The 22,556-nt window shown below is 37.6% G+C and overlaps 3 protein-coding genes and 1 long non-coding RNA gene across 4 annotated transcripts; 2 read left to right on the plus strand and 2 right to left on the minus strand.

Moving 5' to 3' along the window:
• Positions 1–432: 432 nt before the first annotated feature.
• Positions 433–3,794, minus strand: LOC135939838 (baculoviral IAP repeat-containing protein 7-B-like). The gene is made up of 2 exons (XM_065484416.1): positions 3,250–3,794; positions 433–2,716 (listed from the first exon to the last, which is right to left on the minus strand). The coding sequence occupies exons 1-2, from the start codon at positions 3,288–3,290 to the stop codon at positions 1,372–1,374; spliced, it is 1,386 nt and encodes a 461-aa protein (XP_065340488.1). The 5' UTR covers positions 3,291–3,794; the 3' UTR covers positions 433–1,371.
• A 2,876-nt stretch (positions 3,795–6,670) lies between these two features.
• Positions 6,671–7,162, plus strand: LOC135941241 (baculoviral IAP repeat-containing protein 3-like). Its single transcript, XM_065486590.1, has one exon. It carries the CDS (start codon positions 6,671–6,673, stop codon positions 7,160–7,162), a length of 492 nt encoding a protein of 163 aa, XP_065342662.1.
• Positions 7,163–12,683: 5,521 nt separating this feature from the next.
• Positions 12,684–18,640, plus strand: LOC135939841 (baculoviral IAP repeat-containing protein 7-B-like). Its single transcript, XM_065484418.1, has 2 exons — positions 12,684–12,769; positions 15,086–18,640. Exon 2 carries the CDS (start codon positions 15,100–15,102, stop codon positions 16,399–16,401), a length of 1,302 nt encoding a protein of 433 aa, XP_065340490.1. The 5' UTR covers positions 12,684–12,769; positions 15,086–15,099; the 3' UTR covers positions 16,402–18,640.
• Positions 18,641–19,487: 847 nt separating this feature from the next.
• Positions 19,488–22,135, minus strand: LOC135939842 (uncharacterized). Its single transcript, XR_010574784.1, has 3 exons — positions 21,692–22,135; positions 20,600–20,745; positions 19,488–20,368 (listed from the first exon to the last, which is right to left on the minus strand). It is a non-coding gene; the product is annotated as an uncharacterized LOC135939842 (long non-coding RNA).
• Positions 22,136–22,556: the final 421 nt, after the last annotated feature.

Consider the following 22,556-nt stretch of genomic DNA (forward strand, 5'->3'; position numbering starts at 1 on the left):
GCTGCCTGCGGAAGCCGGACTGGAACTCGTCTATCACGTTATGTATATTTACCCTATGTTTATTCTCACACTTTGTCATAAATACGCATTAATGTTTTATTACATATCATATAGCATTTTTTGTGGCAGAGATTAAATTATTTACAATTCATAAAAATAAAAAATACACAATTTCAAGCAATGGCAGTCTTTTAATAGCATTATGAACTAGGTACACAAACTGCCAAAATAAATTGATAATAGTTTTGCAGCTATTGGATAAAGCGAAAGGATGATCCAATTATTCTATTTTATAGATTTTCAGGTATTTCACACACACAAAAAACGGACGTGCCAAGCAGAGCTCGCTGCCGCGGCGGCTATACCTCTCTTGCTCGACGTCGCGGCGGCTACTTCTCACGATCGTTCGTCTCTCATATTGGCGTGCCGTTCGAGAGCGGTTTGGACCTATAATTTTTCTCCCAGTGAGAGTCAGGGAGCTGACAATGAGAGATCTACAGCAGAAAGAAATTGATGAGTTGATCTCCAGATGTTATGTTAATGAGGTTTACCAAATCGGGCCTGTCACTCTTTGAATGCAAATCCAGCACTGTTTATTTAATGATGATACTTTGGAAGAAAATAATTTAAAACTTGGATTTTTTTCTCTAAAAAGAAATTTATATGTATTTTACATATTATAATTAATTATTTTCACTTGCAGTAGTTAGACATTTTCCTATAGGACAATTATAATTGTCTGACCCATATTAAGTGAAATAAGTGACCCTGCCATTTTTTAGGTTTGCTCAACTTTTGGCAGGCTATCCTAAAAGGACCGATAGTAGATGTTATAAGGGTGTCGCTATCTGTTCTGGAAATAGGGATGAGTAAAATGAAATCGCATATTGCAGATCACAGGAGATGAAGCTCACCATTGTCTCTTGTCTCTTCCATGAACCGCTACCAACAGACTGTTGAGAGCGGCACCAAACCGCAGGTAGGCTTAACAAAAAGAGTATTTAAGGATGTCTCAGCTTTGAAACCAGACTTTATTAATTTTTCACTCATTTGTTTATGGTTTAACAAGTTAAAACCGTCCAATATATTTAATCGGACGCAAGGCAAATATTATTAAAGTTGATAAAAAAGTGCAGTTTTACACAGTGCTGTGTTCTCTTACAACAAATAAACAATAATTCATACCACAACCATTAGTGTAGCACCGATGGCTTTTTATCTGCAAATAAAAGGCAAGGTGAACTGCTATTTTCAAATTATTAAATACGCGTACGATATGTCAAATAAAGACAGTAATCTAAAATCATTTTTATCAAAAGAAAAATTATAACTAACAATGAGTGCTAAAAGCTCTTCAAAACATCTTATGGTTCAATGATTTGAATGAATCATGGTATCGCTGCCGGTAAAACCAGTTACATCATTAATACATGCGATTATATCTTTGCTGCACTTTTCGCAAAGAGGTTCAGAGCAGTTGTAGCAAAATGTCATATGCCCACATGGCAGATTGACTTTGGACACGATATTTAGATTGCACTTGAGGCACCGCAAATCGCCTTCGCGGCTTCCACTGCCTTCCTGATTTTGAATACACTGCAGCACGTGCTTCACATAGCTTGATTTTCCATTACACAACATCAAATGCCGGCAATCTGCATTCAATCGACAATGTTTGACGTAAGGGTCGTCATTTGGGTCCCATTCCTTCATAACCAAATTGCAGTGGAAGCAAACGACTTGATTACCAATTCCAGTGTAAAAGAAACCAGCTCGGGACAAGGCAATTGCAGTTTTTGTGTCAATATTTGGCAAAAAATCAAATGAGTTGTACCGGCTGGTGTATATTGCGAATTCCGGATACAAAGGTGCGATGTGCCAGCCTCCTTTACCAGTAGATGCCATCACAAGATCAGTTATTTGAATTAAATGCAGCATTTGGTCAATATATGGCTGGCCTTTGGACATCAGTAAAAACTGGCATTTACTGTTCCATCTGAAATGCTCAACGAAAGGGTCATCATTTGGATCCCAATGTTTCAAACCTAAATTACAGTGGAAGCAGATTACGGAGTCCCCATACCCGGTGTGAAAGAATCCGACTTTTGCCATCTCAAATGGTGTCTGTTTGAGACACCGCGGCCAAAAACATATAAATGAATCATTGCGGGCCTTAAGTGTAACAAACTGCGGGTGCATAGGAGGAGACCATTCTTTGATATTAAAGTCCTCGGCTTGGCAGTAAATGTCATCTCCTATGATGTGAAATTGTTTCCCGAATTTCATTTTATTGTCAACGCATAAACTGGCCCCAATACTGGGCAACGCCACTTTATTGCGGCGAAAAGGGTTATTTGGCACGGCCATGTTCATTGGTACATTTGCGACTTTCATAGAAACATTCCCCTGAAATCGCTCACAGTTCGCGAAAGGATTCATGGTTTCGAACCGCTCATTCCCAATTTCAATGTTTGGGACACTTTGCCTGTTGCGCATAAATGGGCAGTTTGGATTCCAACGCGTGTGCTCTCCGTCCGGCGTGTCTCCCTCCTCCCATCCGCGGACTTCCAGGTTGCAAAAAGTGCATCTAACTTTGTCATCGACTCCAGTATAGTAAAATCCACTTTTCGCCAGTCCAAACGGCTCAACGTGCTTCCAGTCGATCTTTTTCAGCAAAGAGGAGAGACGATGCGCCTCGAATTTAAAATTCAGGGGCCTGAAAATAAAATTAACTTCAGAAGTTTTATTTAATCCAAAAATCGTTGCAACTTTGACAAAATTCTCACTGTTTATAACGATATCGCAAAAAATTTAGTCTGAGTAGCTGTGGTTATATAATAGTTTTATTTTAGAACCTCTACAAAGCACCTCCCGTGGGCTATGAGCTCACTGGGTCCCAGGTCGCAATAACACCACCGAGCGGATAACATGGTGCCCGAGTGGCAGCAAAGGAGCTTGTGCCCAATGCGGCCATCTTTACGCCTCCACGCACCGAGGTCTTTTAATTGAAACGCCACACATTTTTCAATAAAGCCGCTGGAAATTACAAACCAGCAAGTGGCCAGTCGGCGCCGGTGCGCCTATCCCAGTCCGTTAAGCTTTTTGAGCGTTTCGAGATTTCATTTTACTGCCATTCTTTCTGATTTCTGACGCTCGTATCAAAAGCTGGTAGAGTTATAAAAGTTGCATCATATGGGGCATTTGAATTAACCACAAATGGATAGTAAAATATTTGATTGCTATACTTACTGATTACAAAACATCTCAAAGTTTGATCCGGTTGGTTCCATTTTGAAACGGAAATTTCACGCTTCTCCACACACGCTATTCGCACGAATGGGCGTTGGGCGTTGTCTTCAAATCTGCTATGTTCGGTAGAGGCGCTGCGTCATGCAAAAATATGGACTTTTAAAAAGTCTAATTTTCTGATGAGAGCAAAAGAGTTAAATATTCCAACATAAATTTACTATCTTAGTTAATTTAAGCTAAATAAAGTACACAAATTCTACTGCTTGATTATTCTCATTTTTTAAAATATATATTTGAAGTTGCTGTCTTATGCTAATAAAATAATTAAAAAAATGGAATAAGTAAGGGCAGAGCCAGAGCTTTTATATTACAAGTTATTTACTTGCCTTGATACCAATGCGGAATTTAGCGTTTAATGGCACTCAATGGAAGGAGCTAGGCCGTAGAAAGCTTGATATGAGACAAGACATAATATAATTCAAGATACGTATAATAATCTCCCTCCTATATAATGGACTTATTGTTGCAGCCGTGGCAGCGCAGAAATACACGCCACAATGTAAGACTTTTATAAAAGTCTTATATGTAGAAAGTCGTGAAAAAGGTTGTTCACCTTGAAAAGATTCAGCCCACTAGCAAATGCATTACAATATATTGAGTTTTTTTTAATTTTTCAATTTTTTAGATCTTTTTTCTGTAAAAAGAAAAATCTCTACGTCCATTTTAACGATGTAGAGATGTACAAATATATTTATTTATATTTTCATAGAAAGTCACAAAGCATATTATAAGAAGGAAAGTCTCATTTTATGAAAGGCGTGTGAAAAATACTTGCAGGTTAAATTTTGCTATTGATTTAATATTTTAAGAGGAAAAATTACTTTCAGTTTAGGGCGCACACGTGAAAATAATTAGTGTAGATTTATTTATTTATTTTTAACACCATAATGATAAGTGGAGGCCTTCAAATATTAATATATATTAATATAATATATTATTAATACATTGAATTTTAGCTTACCTAGACTTTCTCGGGAACCCACACGCTGGCCGCTGTCCTAATTTAGAGCTGAAAAATGAGGGAGCTTACTAATTCACTTTGACTTTTCTTGAATGGAACTGTTACGTTTACTTACAATTTTTTATTTTTTATGATTTGTAAAAACTAGCATATCATTATTATATCAAGTAATAATTTTTGTGTGGTTCATAATTAAATTCTTTGAAAAAAAAATATCTGATATAAATTTGATTGAGGGCTCAAATAGTTGATGTAGTGTTTGTGTTGTAAAAGATTTTTCATTACAAATAACTTAATTATTGTTAAGTAACACTAACAGCCACGCACGTGCTGAGACTTTCATGCACAATCGGTGAAAAAGTCTAACTTGCTTTCCGCTTCGAACCCGAAGTAGTAAGAAAAGTCTTAATGTTAGCATCGAGATCAAAAGAGCTACCCGCGAGCTGATCTCTGCCAAAGTAAGTGCAAAAGAAATTGAAAATTTATTATACGTACTGGTAAAGTTGGGTTAGAAAGACAGACTAATATGTTTTAAACAAAACAGACTTAAATGAAAAACACATTTAAAAAAATATTATTTATTGTGATTAAATACACCATTTAGACTATTTGAGCTCAGTATTTGTTGCATTTTCAAATAAAATTTAGCATTTAATGGGGCCATTATAGCGTCATGAATTATTAGTTAATTAATCGTTATATATTGTTGTTTGATTAAATGTTTGAACAAATCCAAAAACGGCAAAATAAACAAAAATCTGATATATTTTATCATTATACCAGTAAAATTTGAGTAATAATTAAATTCCCGACTATTTTCGAGACGAGTATGGTCTTAGCAGTTTGAAATAAATCGCCATATTCATATTCCCACTGTATATGTATGTTGTTGAAAGAAAACATTTTATATAACATCTCACCGTATATGTACTGAATGACAAAATTTACCAGTAGCTATAAAATTATAATCGCAAGAGGTCTCACAATAAAACAGGTGCGCCCGCCGGCTAATTTTGGGGGCACGCTTCGTCAGCCACCGCGCAGCTGCCGTAACTTATATCAAGCTGCGCCAGTCACAAAATAAGTCGCGCTAATCGCCGTTCATAGGCAAAATAGTCTCACAAGCAGTGCTCAAGAAAAAAATGGTCCCCAGCACTTCAGGTTGTTAAGCACCTTCAAACTTCACTTTTAAATTCTACTGTGCAAGACAAAGCCGAGTTAAAATTCGATCTAAACCGTTTTGTGCAAGCACCTCAAAAATAGGCGGCCATGGGGCTTCTAATAATCAATATATGATTACCATTTTACCTTTTAAAAAAGCTAGGATTTTTTTACAAAACTCGGTCACAGTGCTAGTCGCTTAAATATTTGTGTTTTAATTTGTTAATTCTGCCCTCACTCTCTCACGATTTGTTGTCTTTTTATCTTTGTTTTTACTTTGCTACTACCCATGCACCCCGCATATAATTTCCTGTTTATATTCGCTTCTGGTGCACATCACCAGCGGCTGGGTTCCAACACACATGCACTGAACTGGCCTAAATACGCTGTTAAAAATTTGCCTTCAGTCTCGATCGTGCATGCTACAGAGACTATTTATACCCGAGAATGAACGAGGCCATAGAGGTAGCATAATACATAATACCAAATTAATATCAAATAATCAAATTGCTCAACGGGCTGGGAGGCGACTCGCTACTTGCTGGTTTGCACCTTTCCAGCATGCGTGATTTGCGAGCATGGTTTAACAACATGGTCTCCATAAAATGAATGATTCACGTAACTGTGGGGTGGAATAGGATGGATCACCCGCACACATATATATGCGAGATAAAAGAGCGAAATTATACATTATATACATAGGACCATCAGGAGGAAATTTATGCTTTTGTCAAATAGCCCTTACTTTTATAATGTTGCCCTTATATATTGTACTCCTTGCCTATAAAATTATCTTAATTTTAAAATGAAAGCCTATAGATAAGAATTTTTTAAATTAATCTTTTGCATATCAAAATAAACTATAAATTGTTTTAACTTTTTCAGGCTGAATATATGGCACCTTGGAAATCAGCTAAATCTGCAGCCCCATCCACCAGAAAAGCGAATGCCGAGGAAAATCCCCGCGGATCGAACTTAAATTTAAATTTCGCTATGCACCGGCTGTTATCTTTTCCGTATACATTTCTACGAGATTATTTCATCCCCTTACACACGATGGCAGAACTGGGCTTCTTCTACGTAAACGAGAACACGTTACGCTGCAATTTTTGCAATATTATTGTAAGCACTGAGGAACTGACGGAATGTTTTTCCCTCGGCCTTGAAAATGCTGAAAAAATTATTTTAGAAAAACAAAAAAATTGTAAATTAGGCGAAGCCAATTCAAAAAATGTGCCGATGGGGAGGAGAGTGAGCGAAATGCTGAATTACAAATACGAATCGCATCGGCTGTACTCGTTGCTGAAAATGAATGACTGGCAGCACGTTGATCCTTTCAGCCTGGCAAAAAGTGGATTTTACTGCACCGGAGACCAAGACAACGTCAGATGTGCATTCTGCAATTTGGAAGTGCGCGGCTGGGAAGAGGAAGACACGGCTGATGGAGAACACCGGCGTTGGAATCCAAACTGCCCATTTTTGTGCAAGAGGCAAAGTGTTCAGAACATAGAGCTAGGAAGTGAACACGCTGAAATGAAGACCGACGGCATCGGAACTGTACACAAAGGGGCGAAACCACTAACAACCAATGACCAAACTCCGGCTCCAGTCATGGGCAATCAGGATGGTCATCCGCCTGTTGCAGCCCTTCAGGAAGGCGAAATGGCAGCTCCTCAGGCCGACGCTGCAGCCCCTCAGGAAGAAGCTGTGCCGCAGCAAGATCTTCATTAATTAGCGTTTCGAATTTTTCCCACTTTTCAAAGCAGCGCATTGCCATGAAAATTGTTTTGTATTGTTATTTGCTTGTGTTTGCTTTTGTTATTGTTTTTGCTGGGCAATCAAAACATTTGATTGAACAAGATATATTATATAAAACTCCAAAATCAATCAAATTGTAAAATCACGCTGCCGACTAAAGATCTTCTATATTATTTTTAAGGTATATGTTTATTAATTTTTACATTAAATTAACCTCTGTGTTATTTTAGTTTTTAATATTTTTTTCTTCAATTTAGTACAATTTACTTAGGATATTTAACGAGGTGTGGTTCAAAACTATTAAAAAAATCTTTCAAAAAACGCTGAAAAGGAGCGAGGAAAAATATTTTTACTGTCTGATTTATATTATTACTGATAAAGAAATAGACTTTTTCCTGGAACATTTTATGCTTTTGTTGCTTTGGAGCTGATAATGAGAATGGGGAAATCAGATTCTTAGAAAATTTTCAAAAATTTCCTTGTTGACAACTCATAATACAAAAATTCACATGATTTCCTTATTATAAAAGTAGTGTTACTTTAGCAATGAGAATGCTAAAATTATATTGTGAATTTTAGATTTCTCATTCATTGCAACCCAAAAATAATATGTTAATACAGTTAATTTGTTTCGAAAAAATACTATTACTAAAAAGAGATTAACAATATTTTCAGCTGTATACGCAGCGATCAAAGTGATAATTAATTAATATTGCGTTAATAATAGATTTTCAATTTTTGTTACACAAGTCAAGTAAAATCACGAAGCATTGATCCATGACTTTTCGAAAAGTCTAACGGACTTTTTACTATTACAGCTGCCATCAATCAATCAACAGATCGGCACACCGCAGCTTTAGGCGTGGAGCTTTTGGCGGGTAGAAGTGAATATCCTGCAGAACACGGAGTGGAAGCTATGCAACAAAAACACTTGATTCAATCAGATTTTTATCTCAATCAGTAAGTGAAAATAAAGTTTTTAACTTCCTAAGACTGTGATGAATATTTGGTACTTATCTTATACAGGAGAAATTCCCGGCAAAGATAATATTGCTGTTTAGCAACCCAGCATTTCAAAATCTGGCAGGCACAAAATAATTTAGATATCTTCCCATATATGTTGAGAATCCGAGCAATATGTGCGTTTCAAGGCCAAGTGTGGACAAATATGCACCTATACGTTTGACTATTTTGCATTACAATACAATGACGGTTTTGGGTGGATTGCTATCGGTAGTCCAGCCAGCAATAATTTGCTTCTTAATATTGCACCTTTATATCCGTAAATCAATTACACGAGACAATTTCTTAAGTTTGGATACAAAGACCCTTGTGTTGGGAGAAAGGGAAAAATAATTATCCAATTCCCCAGTTGATCGGTAAGCCCTTTGTGTTCAAAGCCGCCAACAGATGGCGCCACCATATACATTAGTAATAAATTTAATTTAAAGGCACTTCCGCTACGATTTCAGACTCAATCTAGCTGCTGTGCATTCTTCACTTAATTTTTTTCTTTTGACGTGCTGAAAACCAAAATCAGTCCCACCATTCCCCGTAGAAACGTTGGAAAGGTTTTTTTATCTCAAAAAATAATGTTTCACGATTCTACGGCGATTGGCTGAGCCGATTTTGGTTTTCAGCTCGTCAAAAGAAATCATATTAAGTGAAGAATGCACAGTAGCTAGATTTAGTCTGAAATCGCAGCGGAAGTGCCTTAAAACTAAATTTTTAAGACGGTCTATGGTTGCGCCATCTGTTGGCGGCTTCGAACACTAAGTGCTTATGCAAGTGGTGTATATTCCAGTCAATAAATAATATATTTATGAGTTGCGCTATATTTTCAGGGTTCAAGCAGAGAATGAAACGGCGGAAAGATGCGGAAAGCACATGTACCACATCTAGACATCTGAGCCAGCCGCGCCGCGCCAGTACTCAGCCGGTCCTTTTCTCGAGCCGCCAGCCGCAGACCTTTTTTATCGGCTCAGCCGGCTGAGCCGCGCCAGCCAGCCAGCCACCCGTTATTTTAATTCTTATCATTTTTTCATTTCACGTGCCCCCAAGTTAAAAAATTTTGCGCCACGTTCTCTGTTTCTCGGAAATTTTTTCTCAAGTAGTTCATACTCAATAAGTCGATTGTCTTAAAAAAACGGTGTTTTTCGTGTTAGTTGCAAATTTATGTAGCTCGCAAGCAGGGTTCGCAAAACCAATTTTTTTCAAAAAAAAAAAAAAAAACTCCCACTGAAGTGCAAAAACTGTTTTAAGCGGCTTTTTATGCAATTTTGCGCATTTTTTTCAAAACATGAATTTTTATGGAAGAAAAAAATTACCATGATGGATAATCCAAAAATGGGAATTTTTACAAAATCAGTATAAAATCCACTTCTGGTTTTACCAATAGACTGAACATTTTAATTCTTCAATCATCATAACTTTCCAAAATTTCAGCTTTTTACGGCGCGAAATATGGCTTTTTCATATGGTTTAATTCGGAAAAAGGCGGTAAACCCCAAAACTGATGGTATTGCCAGCTGATTTTTTGTACATTGCGAAATTGACGAACCCTGTGACTTATGAAAACCGATTCCTCACCTAATTCACTTCTTTTATCTGAAAACATCATTGCTCCTATTCTTAAAATAAACTTAAATTATGATCATTTGAAAGGGAAAACACAGATGTATTACAAAAATCTTCATACACCTTACTTTTCGCGTCTATTTTATAGCATAAAACGCAACTTATAGCGGGTTCACCAATTTTGCATTGTGCAAAATCGATCGAACCACTGTTTTTTGCATATAAAACCATCGGGAAAATCCACCAGTTTTAGGTGTTTCTGCATTTTTCCCGAAAAGGCCATATTACGTGCTGAAAGAGTCAGAAATTTCGGAAAATTACGGTGACCACAAAGTGTTAAAATTTTCGGTCTTTTGGTGAAAACAGTGGCTTTTTTACTGCTTTTCTAAAAATCCCTTTTTTTCAGTTATAGCATCATGATAATTTTTTTAATGAAAACTCATGAATGTGTTTTGGAAAAAATGCTCAAAATTGCAGAAAAACTGCATAAATACAGTATTTTTTGCAATGCAGTGTTTTCCCGGAAAAATACGGGACTTTGGGATCTCTGTAGTTACAGCGTGTTACAATTGAGTTTTGAGTTGCGACTTTTGAGATACGCAGCCTTTAAAAGCACATGAGCCGGCTGCAAGCCAGCCGCCAGCCGAGCCGACGAAATTTGCCAGCCATGCGCCGATGTCTGTATTGACGGCTCGGATCCGGAAAGCCAGCCGCCTTTAATACACCGGCTATTCTCCTTTCCATATAAATATTTACGGAAAAATTTCAATGCCCTCCGCAAACTCGCAGAACTTGGACTATACTACGTGAAAGAAAACGAGCGGGTCGAGTATCTGCGTTGTAATTTCTGTAGCTTAACAATAAATCACGAGGAATTAAAAGAATATTTTGCTAGAGGCAATGACATTATATTTGAAGTTGCTGTCTTATGTTAATCAAATAATTAAAAAAATGGAATAAGTAAAGGCAGAGCCAGAGCTTTTATATTACAAGTTATTTACTTGCCTTGATACCAATGCGGAATTTAGCGTTTAATGGCACTCAATGGAAGGAGCTAGGCAGTAGAAAGCTTGATATGAGTCAAGACATAATATAATTCAAGATACGTATAATAATCTCCCTCCTATATAATGGACTTATTGTTGCAGCCGTGGCAGCGCAGAAAGACACGCCACAATGTAAGACTTTTATAAAAGTCTTATTTATTTGTAGAAAGTGGTGAAAAAGGTTGTTCACCTTGAAAAGATTCAGCCCACTAGCAAATGCATTACAATATATTGAGTTTTTTTTTAATTTTTCAATTTTTTAGATCTTTTTTCTGTAAAAAGAAAAATCTCTACGTCCATTTTAACGATGTAGAGATGTACAAATATATTTATTTATATTTTCATACAATGTAGGAGCCACCTTTTCCCCTACTACCACCTTATGTATAAGGCGATCCCTCTGTGCGCTAGCGAGCGGGGAGGAGGTTATTTGTAAACTAGGCCGTCGCAAGCGGCGGTCGTCGTATCTGATAATAAAGAATCTCAAGTGTTCAAATTATAAGGGAGTCGTATAATTGTTTGAGACCGTCCTGAATAATAGTAAGTTTGGCTTAAAGCAATTCATTTATTACGTAATCCTCCGCATTTGAGCACTGTCCGTCTGACAGTGACGGAGTTCGAGGACACCGCCTGTCGACCACGAGATCGACCATGGCGAGTGCCCGGCTCTGGGTGCCGATGACCGGCCGAAAGAGTCCGAATTCAGTTTAATCGCGGGAACTCCCACGAGAGAGTTCCCGCAGCCCAAAACAGAACAGGCTAGATCTGGGCGCCGGCTCTTCAAGCCGCGCCAGATAGTAACGCGTAGCGCAAATTCCCCTAGACACGCGCGTTACAACAAAGTCACAAAGCATATTATAAGAAGGAAAGTCTCATTTTATGAAAGGCGTGCGAAAAATACTTGCAGGTTAAATTTTGCTATTGATTTAATATTTTAAGAGGAAAAATTACTTTCAGTTTAGGGCGCACACGTGAAAATAATTAGTGTAGATTTATTTATTTATTTTTAACACCATAATGATAAGTGGAGGACTATTTTTCAAATATTAATATAATATATTATTAATACACATTGAATTAGCTTACCTAGACTTTCTCGGGAACCCACACGCTGGCCGCTGTCCTAATTTAGAGCTGAAAAATGAGGGAGCTTACTAATTCGCTTTGACTTCTTGAATGGAACTGTTACGTTTACTTACAATTTTTTATTTTTTTATGATTTGTAAAAATTAGCATATCATTATTATATCAAGTAACAATTTATGTGTGGTTCATAATGAAATTCTTTGAAAAAAATCTGATATTAGTTTGATTGAGGGCTCAAATAGTTGATGTAGTGTTTGTGTTGTAAAAGATTTTTCATTACAAATAACTTAAAAAGAGGAATGATAGTGCAAAAGCCTGGAAAATGCTTGTTGCCAATGCATAAACTCGTCCCTTAGGATTCAGTTAAAGCATAAATTGACCTAAGAAGCACTGTAATTTTTTGAGAAAATTGGCTGGAAAGTTAGCGTGGCTGTCTCCTTACTTGAAATCCGATTTAATTTGAAAACCAAGAGTTTCCCCAATAAGTGGCATACACCGTTGGACAGATCTCGTCGAGAGGAATCGGAATATGACAAGAAAATATGTTCAAGCACTCAAAATTTTGGAGAAAATTGGCAAAATTTGAATTTTTATTGTAGGAAGGTCCTTTTTTTATTATTGCAAATTGTTGAACAAATTGTTAATCGATCAATTGTTTATGGCATCCAACAATTTAAATAATTTTCAATTGTTGCCCAGTATCATTCCACTTTTTAAGTAACACTTGACAGCCTCGCACATGCCGTGTTCGTAGACTTTCACAATCATTGAAAAGTCTAACACGCAACCCACCCAATGTAGTAAGAAAAGTCTTAATAATTTAGCGACCATCGAGACCAAAAGAGCTACCCGCGAGCTGATTTCTGCCAAAGTAAGTGCAAAAGAAATTGAAAATTTATTATACGTACTGGTAAAGTTGGGTTAGAAAGATAGACTAATATGTTTTAAACAAAACAGACTTAAATGAAAATAATATTTAAAAAAATATTAATTATTGTGATTAAATACACCATTTAGACTATTTGAGCTCAGTATTTTTTGCATTTTCAAATAAAATTTAGCATTTAATGGGGCCATAATAGCGTTATGAATTATTAGCTAATTAATCGTTATATATTGTTGTTTGATTAAATGTTTGAACAAATCCAAAAACGGCAAAATAAACAAAAATCTGATATATTTTATCATTATATCAGTAAAATTTGAGTAATAATTCAATTCCTGACTATTTTCGAGACGAGTATGGTCCTAGCAGTTTGAAATAAATCGCCATATTCATATTCCCACTGTTATGTATGTTGTTGAAAGAAAATATTGTATATAACATCTCACCGTATACTGAATTACAAAAATTACCAGTAGCTACAAAAGTATGTATAATCGCAAGAAGTCTCACAATAAACCAGGTGCGCCCGCCGGCTAATTTTGGGGGCACGCGTCGTCAAGCCACCGCGCAGCTGCCGTAACTTTTATCAATCTGCGCCAGTCCCACAATAAGTCGCGCTAATCGCCGTTCATAGACAAAATAGTCTCACAAGCAGTGCTCAAGAAAAAAATGGTCCCCGGCACTTCAGGTCGTTAAGCACCTTCAAACTTCACTTTTAAATTCTACTGTGCAAGACAAAGCCGAGTTAAAATTCGATCTAAACCGTTTTGTGCAAGCACCTCAAAAATAGGCGGCCATGGGGCTTCTAATAATCAATATATGATTACCATTTTACCTTTTAAAAAAGCTAGGATTTTTCTACAAAACTCAGTCACAATGCTAGTCGCTTAAATATTTGTGTTTTAATTATTTAATTCTGCCTTCACTCTCTCACGATTTGTTGTCTTTTTATCTTTGTTTTTACTTTGCTACTACCCATGCACCCCGCATATAATTTCCTGTTTATATTCGCTTCTGGTGCACATCACCAGCGGCTGGGTTCCAACACACATGCACTGAACTGGCCTAAATACGCTGTTAAAAATTTGTCTTCAGTCTCGATCGTGCATGCTACAGAGACTATTTATACCCGAGAATGAACGAGGCCATAGAGGTAGCATAATACACCGCACCATTTTTCACATTTTCTTGCTATCCGCTTCTGCCGGGGAGATTTTTCTTTTCAATCGTGCAATTTCGTGCAATTAAGTCGTAAGGATTTGTTAGAGATAAATCATTATATATATTTTTAATTTTTATAATTTTTTATAAAAAAACAAAAACCAAAAAGAACGAATAATAAGATTGCAAGATAAAGAAAAATGTATTTTAAAAGAGAAAAATATTTGGATTGCTTGAAATTATTCTTTTTGCTGCTACTTACTAAGAAATTGATGATTTTTGTTCGCTTAATTGGCTCTCAGATTCGGATTGGTTAATTCTCTATTATCTCTTTTGAGATGGGCAACCCCCTAGATAGCAAACAACTCGCGCCAATTCTACGTCCTAATAACATGCGGTCGCACGGACCTCATTGAAGGATGTCGTTATATTATACTGTACCCACTCCGGGGTCTTTCATTGAAACGCTAGACTTTCGTCCCGTGAAATTAATTCGCGCTTTCTGGAAAGGTGCAAACCATCAATTAGTGGTTCGGACTGCTGAATACAACCCTCCCGGATCCGAATGGACTCGTCATTAGTATAAAAAAGAAACAGACTTTTTTGCTCTTTTTATCCCTGTCCTCTCGGACCGGGAAGGGCGCGCACTGCACTAGCACGAATGCTGAAACCCGGGTCCCAATAACGCCGCGAACGGATAACATGGGCGCACCAGGCCGCACAGACACCCAGCCCACTCACGGGGCCACTTGCCTCCGCACCGAGGACTGCATTGAAAAGCCAAACCACGCATGCTGGAAAGGTTCAAAGCAGCAAGTAGCGAGTCGGCCTAGAGTTATGCTACCGGCAGCCAGGCGGTAACCCATCCAGCTTGCTACACACCCTAGACTTTTGTGATTTTTTAAAATAAACCTTTATTTGTTGAAAAAAATGTAGACAAGATACACTACTAGATGATATAGCTTCATGTTGCATGATACGCACTGATTTTTTGTTATTGGAAGGCAACAAATGATTTTAGTGTGAAAATTTCTACGCCCTTTTGTGAACTGCTAAAAAAAAACTCAAAATTATTGAATTACTGAAATTGATTAATGGAATTATTGTTTCTTACTTAAGCAAATATATAATTTTTTTCAGGCTTATGGAAGAGAATGGAAGGTTTCAAGTCTCCATCTGCTATTGCATCCTCCAGAAGAGTATACGAAGAAAATCCTCACGGACCGAACTTAAATTTATATTTGGCAATGCATCGATTAATTTCCTTTCCAATTGAATTTCTGGTGGAATTCTTATCACCTCTCCACTTTATGGCTGAGCTCGGTTTTTACTACTCAAAAGAGAACAAGCAGGAATATATACGTTGCAAGTTTTGTGCTATCGTGATAAGTCGCGAAGAATTAATGGAATATTTGGCTCGCGGTATTGAAATTGCTAAAGATGTGATTTTACAACGTAAAAATCGATCAAATTGTATAATCAACGCCATCGACTCAAAAAATATACCAATGGGAAAATATATTGAAAACACGCTGAACTTCAGATTCGAGGCTCATCGTCTCTATTCTCTGCTGAAAAAGACTAACTGGCAGTACGTTGGTCCATTCAGTTTGGCAAAAAGTGGATTTTACTACACTGGAGACCAAGACAACGTCAGATGTGTATTCTGCAATTTGGAAGTCCGTGGCTGGGAAGAAGGAGACACGGCTGATAGAGAACACCGGCGTTGGAACCCGAATTGCCCATTTTTGTGCAACAGGCAAAGCGTTCAAAACATCGAGATCGGAAGCGAGCAGACTGAAGTGCAGCACGATGCTATTGGAAATACACCCATAGGGACTAACCCTTTCACCCCGCCGGAGGGGCTAAGAAAATATGGCCAATATGTTCAGGTTTTGGTAAGCACGACCTGTTTCCTTTTAACGGCTCTAGACTTGAACATCCAAGATTGGTGCAAGCCATCGAACACTCGGTTTGTTACACTCAAGAGCCGGCTGGATTCTTTCAGTGGTTTTTGGCCGAAAAACCTGCGCCAAAATCCGCATGACTTGGCCTGCGCTGGCTTCTTTTACACCGGAAGAGGAGACCGTGTAATCTGCTTCCACTGTAATTTGGGCTTGAAAGATTGGGATCCAAATGACGATCCTTTTATCCAACATTGCAAGTGGAATTCAAATTGTCAATACCTATTGATGCGCAAAGGTCACACCTTTATCAAGAATGTGTTGCACGGCAGCAGCCCAAATATTGACATTTCAGACCCACCTATATCCCGGGGCAGAGGTGACAGCGATTTGCGTTGCCTTAAGTGCAGATTGTGTAACGTGTCCAAGGTTAATTTGCCTTGTGGTCACGTAACTTTCTGCAACACCTGCTCTAATTCTTCTTGCATTATTTGTGATGGAGAAATAATTGCAGAAATAAAATTACCAGGATTTACCGACGAAGCCGAATAAATTTTCTTATTGAATTTTGGACGAAAAGGAATATTGTACACATTAAACAGGATAGGGTTGAAAAGGAAATTGAATGAAACTGTTAACGCTCATGGGGATTAGAAGAAACTAGATATCTCAGTCAGTCGCGCTGCGCCGCACCAGCAGGTAAATTTTAGATCATTTGGTCAGCCGTGCGTCGGCTGTTCGTCAAAAAATCAAAAAAATTAAAAGTGCCGGAAAAAATTGACTTTTCGTTAAAAACAAGTGATGAATTTTGTGAGACAGAAAGAACGTTAAATGGTAATTGGAGGGGACTTAATTTTGTGGATAGGCATATTTACTCGATTTGCATGTCATGGATATCACTATGTATTTGTTCTGTGTTAATCAGATGTATCATTATGACCCCCAAGATACATATTTGTAAATGTAGATACAAAATCTAACTGTATAAAAAGTGTCCAGGGTGTAGTGGGTTGGACACACCGGTTCTCGTTAGATCACCGAAGTTAAGCACCATTCGTTGCAACCAGAAACTGAATGGGTGACCATGGCTGCATAACTCTAGGCAAACTTGCTACTTGCTGGTTTGCACCTTTCCAGCATGCGTGATTTGGCTTCACGTGACGAATGTCTAGCGTTTCAAAAAAATCCTAGTTGCGGAGGCAAGTGGCCCTTGAGTGGGCTGGGTCCCTGAAATGTGCGGCCTGGTGCGCCCATGTTATCCGTTCGCGGTCTTATTGGCACCAGGGTTTAAGCATTCGTGCTAGTGCAGTACGCGCCCTTCCCGCTCCGAGAGGACAGGGATAAAAAGAGCAAAAAAAAATAGTTCAAGAGAAGCAGCAAATAGTAGTAAAAACTGATATAACCTTAGAGTGTTGTTACTGTAATTGTGTTAATAAATTCGTTCATTCGGATGGTTCAACTTCACATTTAAATTTTGTCAGCCGCCTGGGTCAAAAATTGGCTCAAGCTGGTTGAGTTAAGACAACAACTACTGCTGGCTAAAATTTCGCTCTTGAGACCTCGGAATGAGTTTTATAATGTTTTTTTTTGCGAATTCATGTAATTTTTAATCGTTTGCCCAATTTTAGAGTTTGTTTATTTTTAATCTAGTGTATCTCTTGTGAATAACTTATGAATCTCAAAACACATCAAAAATTTGCCAAAATTGATTTTTAGAAAGGTACAAAATATTAATCTATTAGCCTGAACTGCCCCAACACACGCCTGCAGACCCAAGGAGCGGCCACCGGCCGCTACCCAAGAACCACGCTTGCACATGGCCGCCCGCCTTTTTCAGCCCGTGTACTGCAGTTTGGTGACTGGCGACCCAGGATGCGAAAATTATCCCTAGCATCACTGAGACACGAGTTTGAACCTGAAGAAGACTACGAAGAAAAGGAGGCCGAGAGACGAACCAGGCGCGTTGCATGGGGCACTTCAGGCCGAGTAGTGAGTGTCATGTCACAACATTATCTACTCAATTCTATTTGAAGGTATTTGGATTTGGAATTGCTATCAACAACGTATTAAATGTGTATTAGTAATAGAAATCAGTGTTGTATGTCATACAAAATATTATAATAAATAATTTTTAGAAGTCACATATTAATGTGACATCTAAAAATTAGACTTAAAAAATGTGTCGTGATTTAACACAGAGTCAAAATACAATTTTGAAACTTATTTGCTCTCTAATGTTCCATTTAAAATTAAAATCGGATGTCGCCCTTCAGTGGGCTGAGTCCCTGTGCGGCCTGGTGCGCCCATGTTATCCGTACGCGGTGTTATTGGGTCCCGGATTTCAGCATTCGTGCTCGTGCAGAGCGCGCCCTTCCCGGTCCTTGGACACGGATAAAAGAGTATATCGGTATAGCGACCAAAGTTAAAGATTTTTTCACTTTTTTCCACTAACAATAACTTTTTACAGTTTTTTTACTCCCATAAAAATGTCCAAGGTAAAATAGCATGTGTGTTTTAAATCACATGTGTGTCTCATTCAAAACTAGTCATGATATAATCGCATATAAGGGTGTAACCGGATCTTTAACACATCCTACCGTTATTTCTCTCTCTTCTGCAATAATGCTGACGCATATAGCTGTGCGTGGGCGTATTGCAAAAATACACGCAACATGATTCATAGCAGAAAATCCGGTGACGATCTAAATATAGTCATTTAATTGATTATTTCCTAAAGAGCGTTGCTAAATGATGACCAAACGACATAGCCGGAACTCTACAAGCTATATATATATGTACATTTCTTTTTTTCGAATTTTGGGACCTGCTCTCGAGAAAAATCATTATTAACAGAATAAACAGAATTTTGTAATTTAATTTAAATGCTTTTTAACAATTTTTTATTAATATACTGTCAAAACAATAAAAAATCACTGATTTTCGCTCAGCAGAAAACTACGCACGTCTATATATAGAAACACCCATAAGGATTCACGTGTGCGCTGAAGGTCGAAAAAAAGTCTCACCAGCTTTGTCAGATTAATTTTACATTCGAGTTTATCGCCTTGAATGACCTTGGCGCAAGATTTAATTAGTCCACGTGCCCATAACGCTATGTGTGGGAATTTGCAAGGTACACTTATCTTGGGAGACTCCTGAGAGAAGCTGGACTTTTTAGCTACACGCAATAGCAGTTTGGACACTGTAGTTTCCACCATTTACTCACCAGGTGGCATGAAAATGCTATCATTGAGGTCGCACTACAGCACGGTTTGTTCGGTTTGTTCCCTTGCAGCACAAAAGCCGGCAGGTCGAGTCTCTCTTTAAAAAAAGATGGTTTTGACAACAAGGATTGCCCGGCTCTTGCAATAATATACCACTTTAAGACACAATTTAAGACAAAAACTGCATGTAAGTTAAAAAAATTAATATAATTAAAAAAGTCATATCGCTATGTTTTATTATACTGATTTGTTTAACTCTGAGCATCAATAATTCAAGACAATATTAAATCTATTTATTTTTTGATTGTTTTAAAGTTGTTTTTTCTGCATTGATCTCCTTGAAAAAAAGATAGCTTAACTTTCCTAGTTTTAAACAATATCGTTTAAACAGTTAATAGTAAAAGAAAACCAATATATTTTCGAGCAATTTTTAATGAAAAATTTAAGCACATATTTCGTTTAGAATAATCTGATTATTCTCAGGTTAAAAATTACAACAAGGCAATAAAGAGAAAATATACGAGATTTTCTCACTATAATGTAAATTGTAAATAAGATGAGTCTGGACTTATTGTTCGTCAATTGTTGTTTTATGGTCTCCGTGGTCAGTTTCATCCTCAGGGTTGTAAATCGTGGCGCCAGGATTTGTTTTTCCAAGGCCATCGTGTGCCATTTCAATTTGCTCACTTCCAATCACGATGTCTCCGACACCTAAAGGGTCACGCAAAAACGGACACATTTCGTTAAATTTCGCGTGCTCTACGTCAGGATTGTCTCCTTCTTGCCACGCTGTCACTTCCAGATTGCAGAAGGCACATTGGACATGGTCACCTTTACCAAGGTAAAAAAATCCGCTTCTTGCTAATGCAAAGGGATTCACGTGCTGCCAATCATTCTTTTTCAGCAATGAGTATAGGCGGTGCGACTCGAATTTGTAAGTCATCACGAGTGGTTCTGACATCGGAAAATTTTTTGATTCGGCATCGCGAATTTTACAATTTGGATGTACATGTTTTTTGGCATCTCGAATTTCTTTGGTAAAATAAATCAGAAATTCCTCTCGACTGATGGACAGTTCGCAAAAGTAGCAACGCACAAATTCACACTCGCCGTTCTTTTCAAAGATGAAGCCAAGATCCGCCAGCAGGTCAACGGGGTATTCCCGCCGAAATTGAGGTGGAAAGGTGAATAATCGATGCATGGCCAAGTTTAGCTTCAAATTCATAGTGTGGGGATTTTCCTCGCACATTCTTCTGGGGATGGTGAGCGATGAGGTGTTCAATTTTTATATAGACCTGAAAAATTAAATTTATTTTACAATTGAAATAAAGTGTTGTTGTTCTTATCCATTTTTACCGATTCAATTTTTTGTATTTTTCGATAAGATATCGCACGCCCAACCTTAATAATTATTGTTTTAAAGTTTTCGGCAACATTTCAAATTAAAATTCATAAAACTTTTAATATAAAATTAAGCTTGCCCATGTTAGAAACGATACAATGTTGATAAAATTATTCGTACTCACCGTTGACCTCGATATAGAGAGGATTTTGTATGCTGATATGAATTTTTGCAGCTGCGCGCGGCCAGGAAACTTCTTTCACTGCTGCGTGTGTCAAATTTGATTGGCTTAAACTGTTGTTCTTATCAGTGCAGTGTGTTGTGCGTATACTGGAAGTGTTTATCAATGTTGTATGCTATTTATAACAACTTCAGACTTTTTCAAAGCTTATCTGGCTATGCTTTGACCTTAAAAACTTCTCTTTTATACAGTTTTTGAAATCATTTTTTTTATTCGTGAATTATCTCGATTGAATTCGCCCTTTTATTATCGACTTATGGACTAAAAAAGTTTTATAATCAATCGACATGTATTGTAAGTGTTTGAATCTGTGATTAACAACTTTATCAAACAATTTTCTCTCAATCGGACTGTAGCGCGCAGAGCAGACCTAAAAGACTTTTATTGAAAAGTCAGGGGCAACGGACGATGCCAGCTTCAAATTTGCGACTGGAGGACTGAAAAGAATGATGTAATTATGGTGTAGCGGTTCCCGCACACACTGGCGTTAACTTATTGTTAGTTTGTGTCAATCTGAACCGTTTACCCTCGGACGCACAATACATGGACATGTCACCTTTCTCTCTCCGGCCGGGAGCATTATGTCATACATTCTTGACGCTTATATTAATAACCAATAGACCCGACGTACTTCCGGGGTAAGCATTGTTTATAGCTGTGTTAATTAATTATATTCACCACTCGCATTTTACGGGGCAAATATATTGTTTAAATGTATATTGACTTTCCTTTGAGATTTTATGCTTTACCGATATTGTGATTAATTATTAGTTATTAATTCTGGATTAAATAATTGGATTCATGTCTCCGCTCAACCAACCCAATAAACTGAGCAGTATAAAAAGGACCTGAAGTTTTTCCATTTCCCTCGGCTCAAACCAGAACCCCACAATGGTACTGAAATCAGAGTTTTGGCAAATGGGCGGACAATCGACAAAAAGACTGTGACTTATTTGCGTCCTAAAATCACCGCAGTAAAAAAATTGGGATTGATTTAGTGTTAATACTCAGAAATGTACTTGTTTTGGCACTTACTTTTTGCTGTGAGTTGTTTCAAATCAAATAAATCTTTGAAAGAAAGGCGTCATTGCGGACGCAACAAGTATCTTGCTCTCAGCGCGGCACTAGCTGTGTTTGTGTTGACGGCTGACTGGCCTGGCGCTCTCCCATTGATAGAGGATATCCCATCGAGCACCACTATTTTTTATAGCCGGCGTAGTAAGACTTTTTCTGCCTTGCCCATCATTCATTGCGAACTTGGTCTAAGCCTAAAATCTGTATATTTGTCATGGTTTACTTCAAGGAAGACCAATTAAAAAAAATAAAATGAATCGTCTTAATTTTAGCTTATCTCGTCATGTTTGTGTTCTGTGTGACTCGCTCGCAGCGCAGCGATGGCACGCGACCCAGTGTTGATGAAGCGGCCGAATGAATGAAAGGAGAGGGGAGGTCAAAGAATGACGCATCATTGTGAATGTAGCGAATGAGTGGAAATAATATAGTTCTTATATCGCGTTTATTTATCAGGTAATCTGTAAGAGCATAAAATCGATTGCAAATTCATTTGAAAATTTTGACGCTATCATTCATAGATCATAGACAAATAATGATGTTAAATGTCATTGTTTATATGATGCTTTAAAAGTCTATTCACTATAAAATGCTTACGAGTGGATTGTAGAGCCACATTTCAGTGCCATAGGATCACCAGAGGGATGTCTTTTTCTATTATGAGACCTCCACCAAACCTCCTACGGTCTAACGTTGAACCAGACACAAAGTATGTGCAAAAAATAGAAACAGTTTAATTTATAGCATACAAAGTTCCAAAAAGAAACAATTTTCTTATAATTTTTTTTATGTAAAATTTATAATTTTTGGCCAATTCGGATATGGGGCC

This window comes from Cloeon dipterum, chromosome 3, assembly GCF_949628265.1.
Source record: "Cloeon dipterum chromosome 3, ieCloDipt1.1, whole genome shotgun sequence".
Classification (NCBI taxonomy): Eukaryota; Metazoa; Arthropoda; class Insecta; order Ephemeroptera; family Baetidae; genus Cloeon; species Cloeon dipterum.

What these genes read in the sequence shown, in the direction of transcription:
- LOC135939838 (XM_065484416.1), bottom strand. Translation starts at nt 3,290, where the DNA reads ATGGAACCAACCGGATCAAACTTTGAGATGTTTTGTAATCA. An exon ending in TTTGAGATGTTTTGTAATCA is followed by an intron (nt 2,717 to 3,249) that starts GTAAGTATAGCA and finishes TTTTATTTTCAG; the next exon opens with GCCCCTGAATTTTAAATTCG.
- LOC135939841 (XM_065484418.1), top strand. Translation starts at nt 15,100, where the DNA reads ATGGAAGGTTTCAAGTCTCCATCTGCTATTGCATCCTCCAGAAGAGTA.
- LOC135941241 (XM_065486590.1), top strand. Translation starts at nt 6,671, where the DNA reads ATGGGGAGGAGAGTGAGCGAAATGCTGAATTACAAATACGAATCGCAT.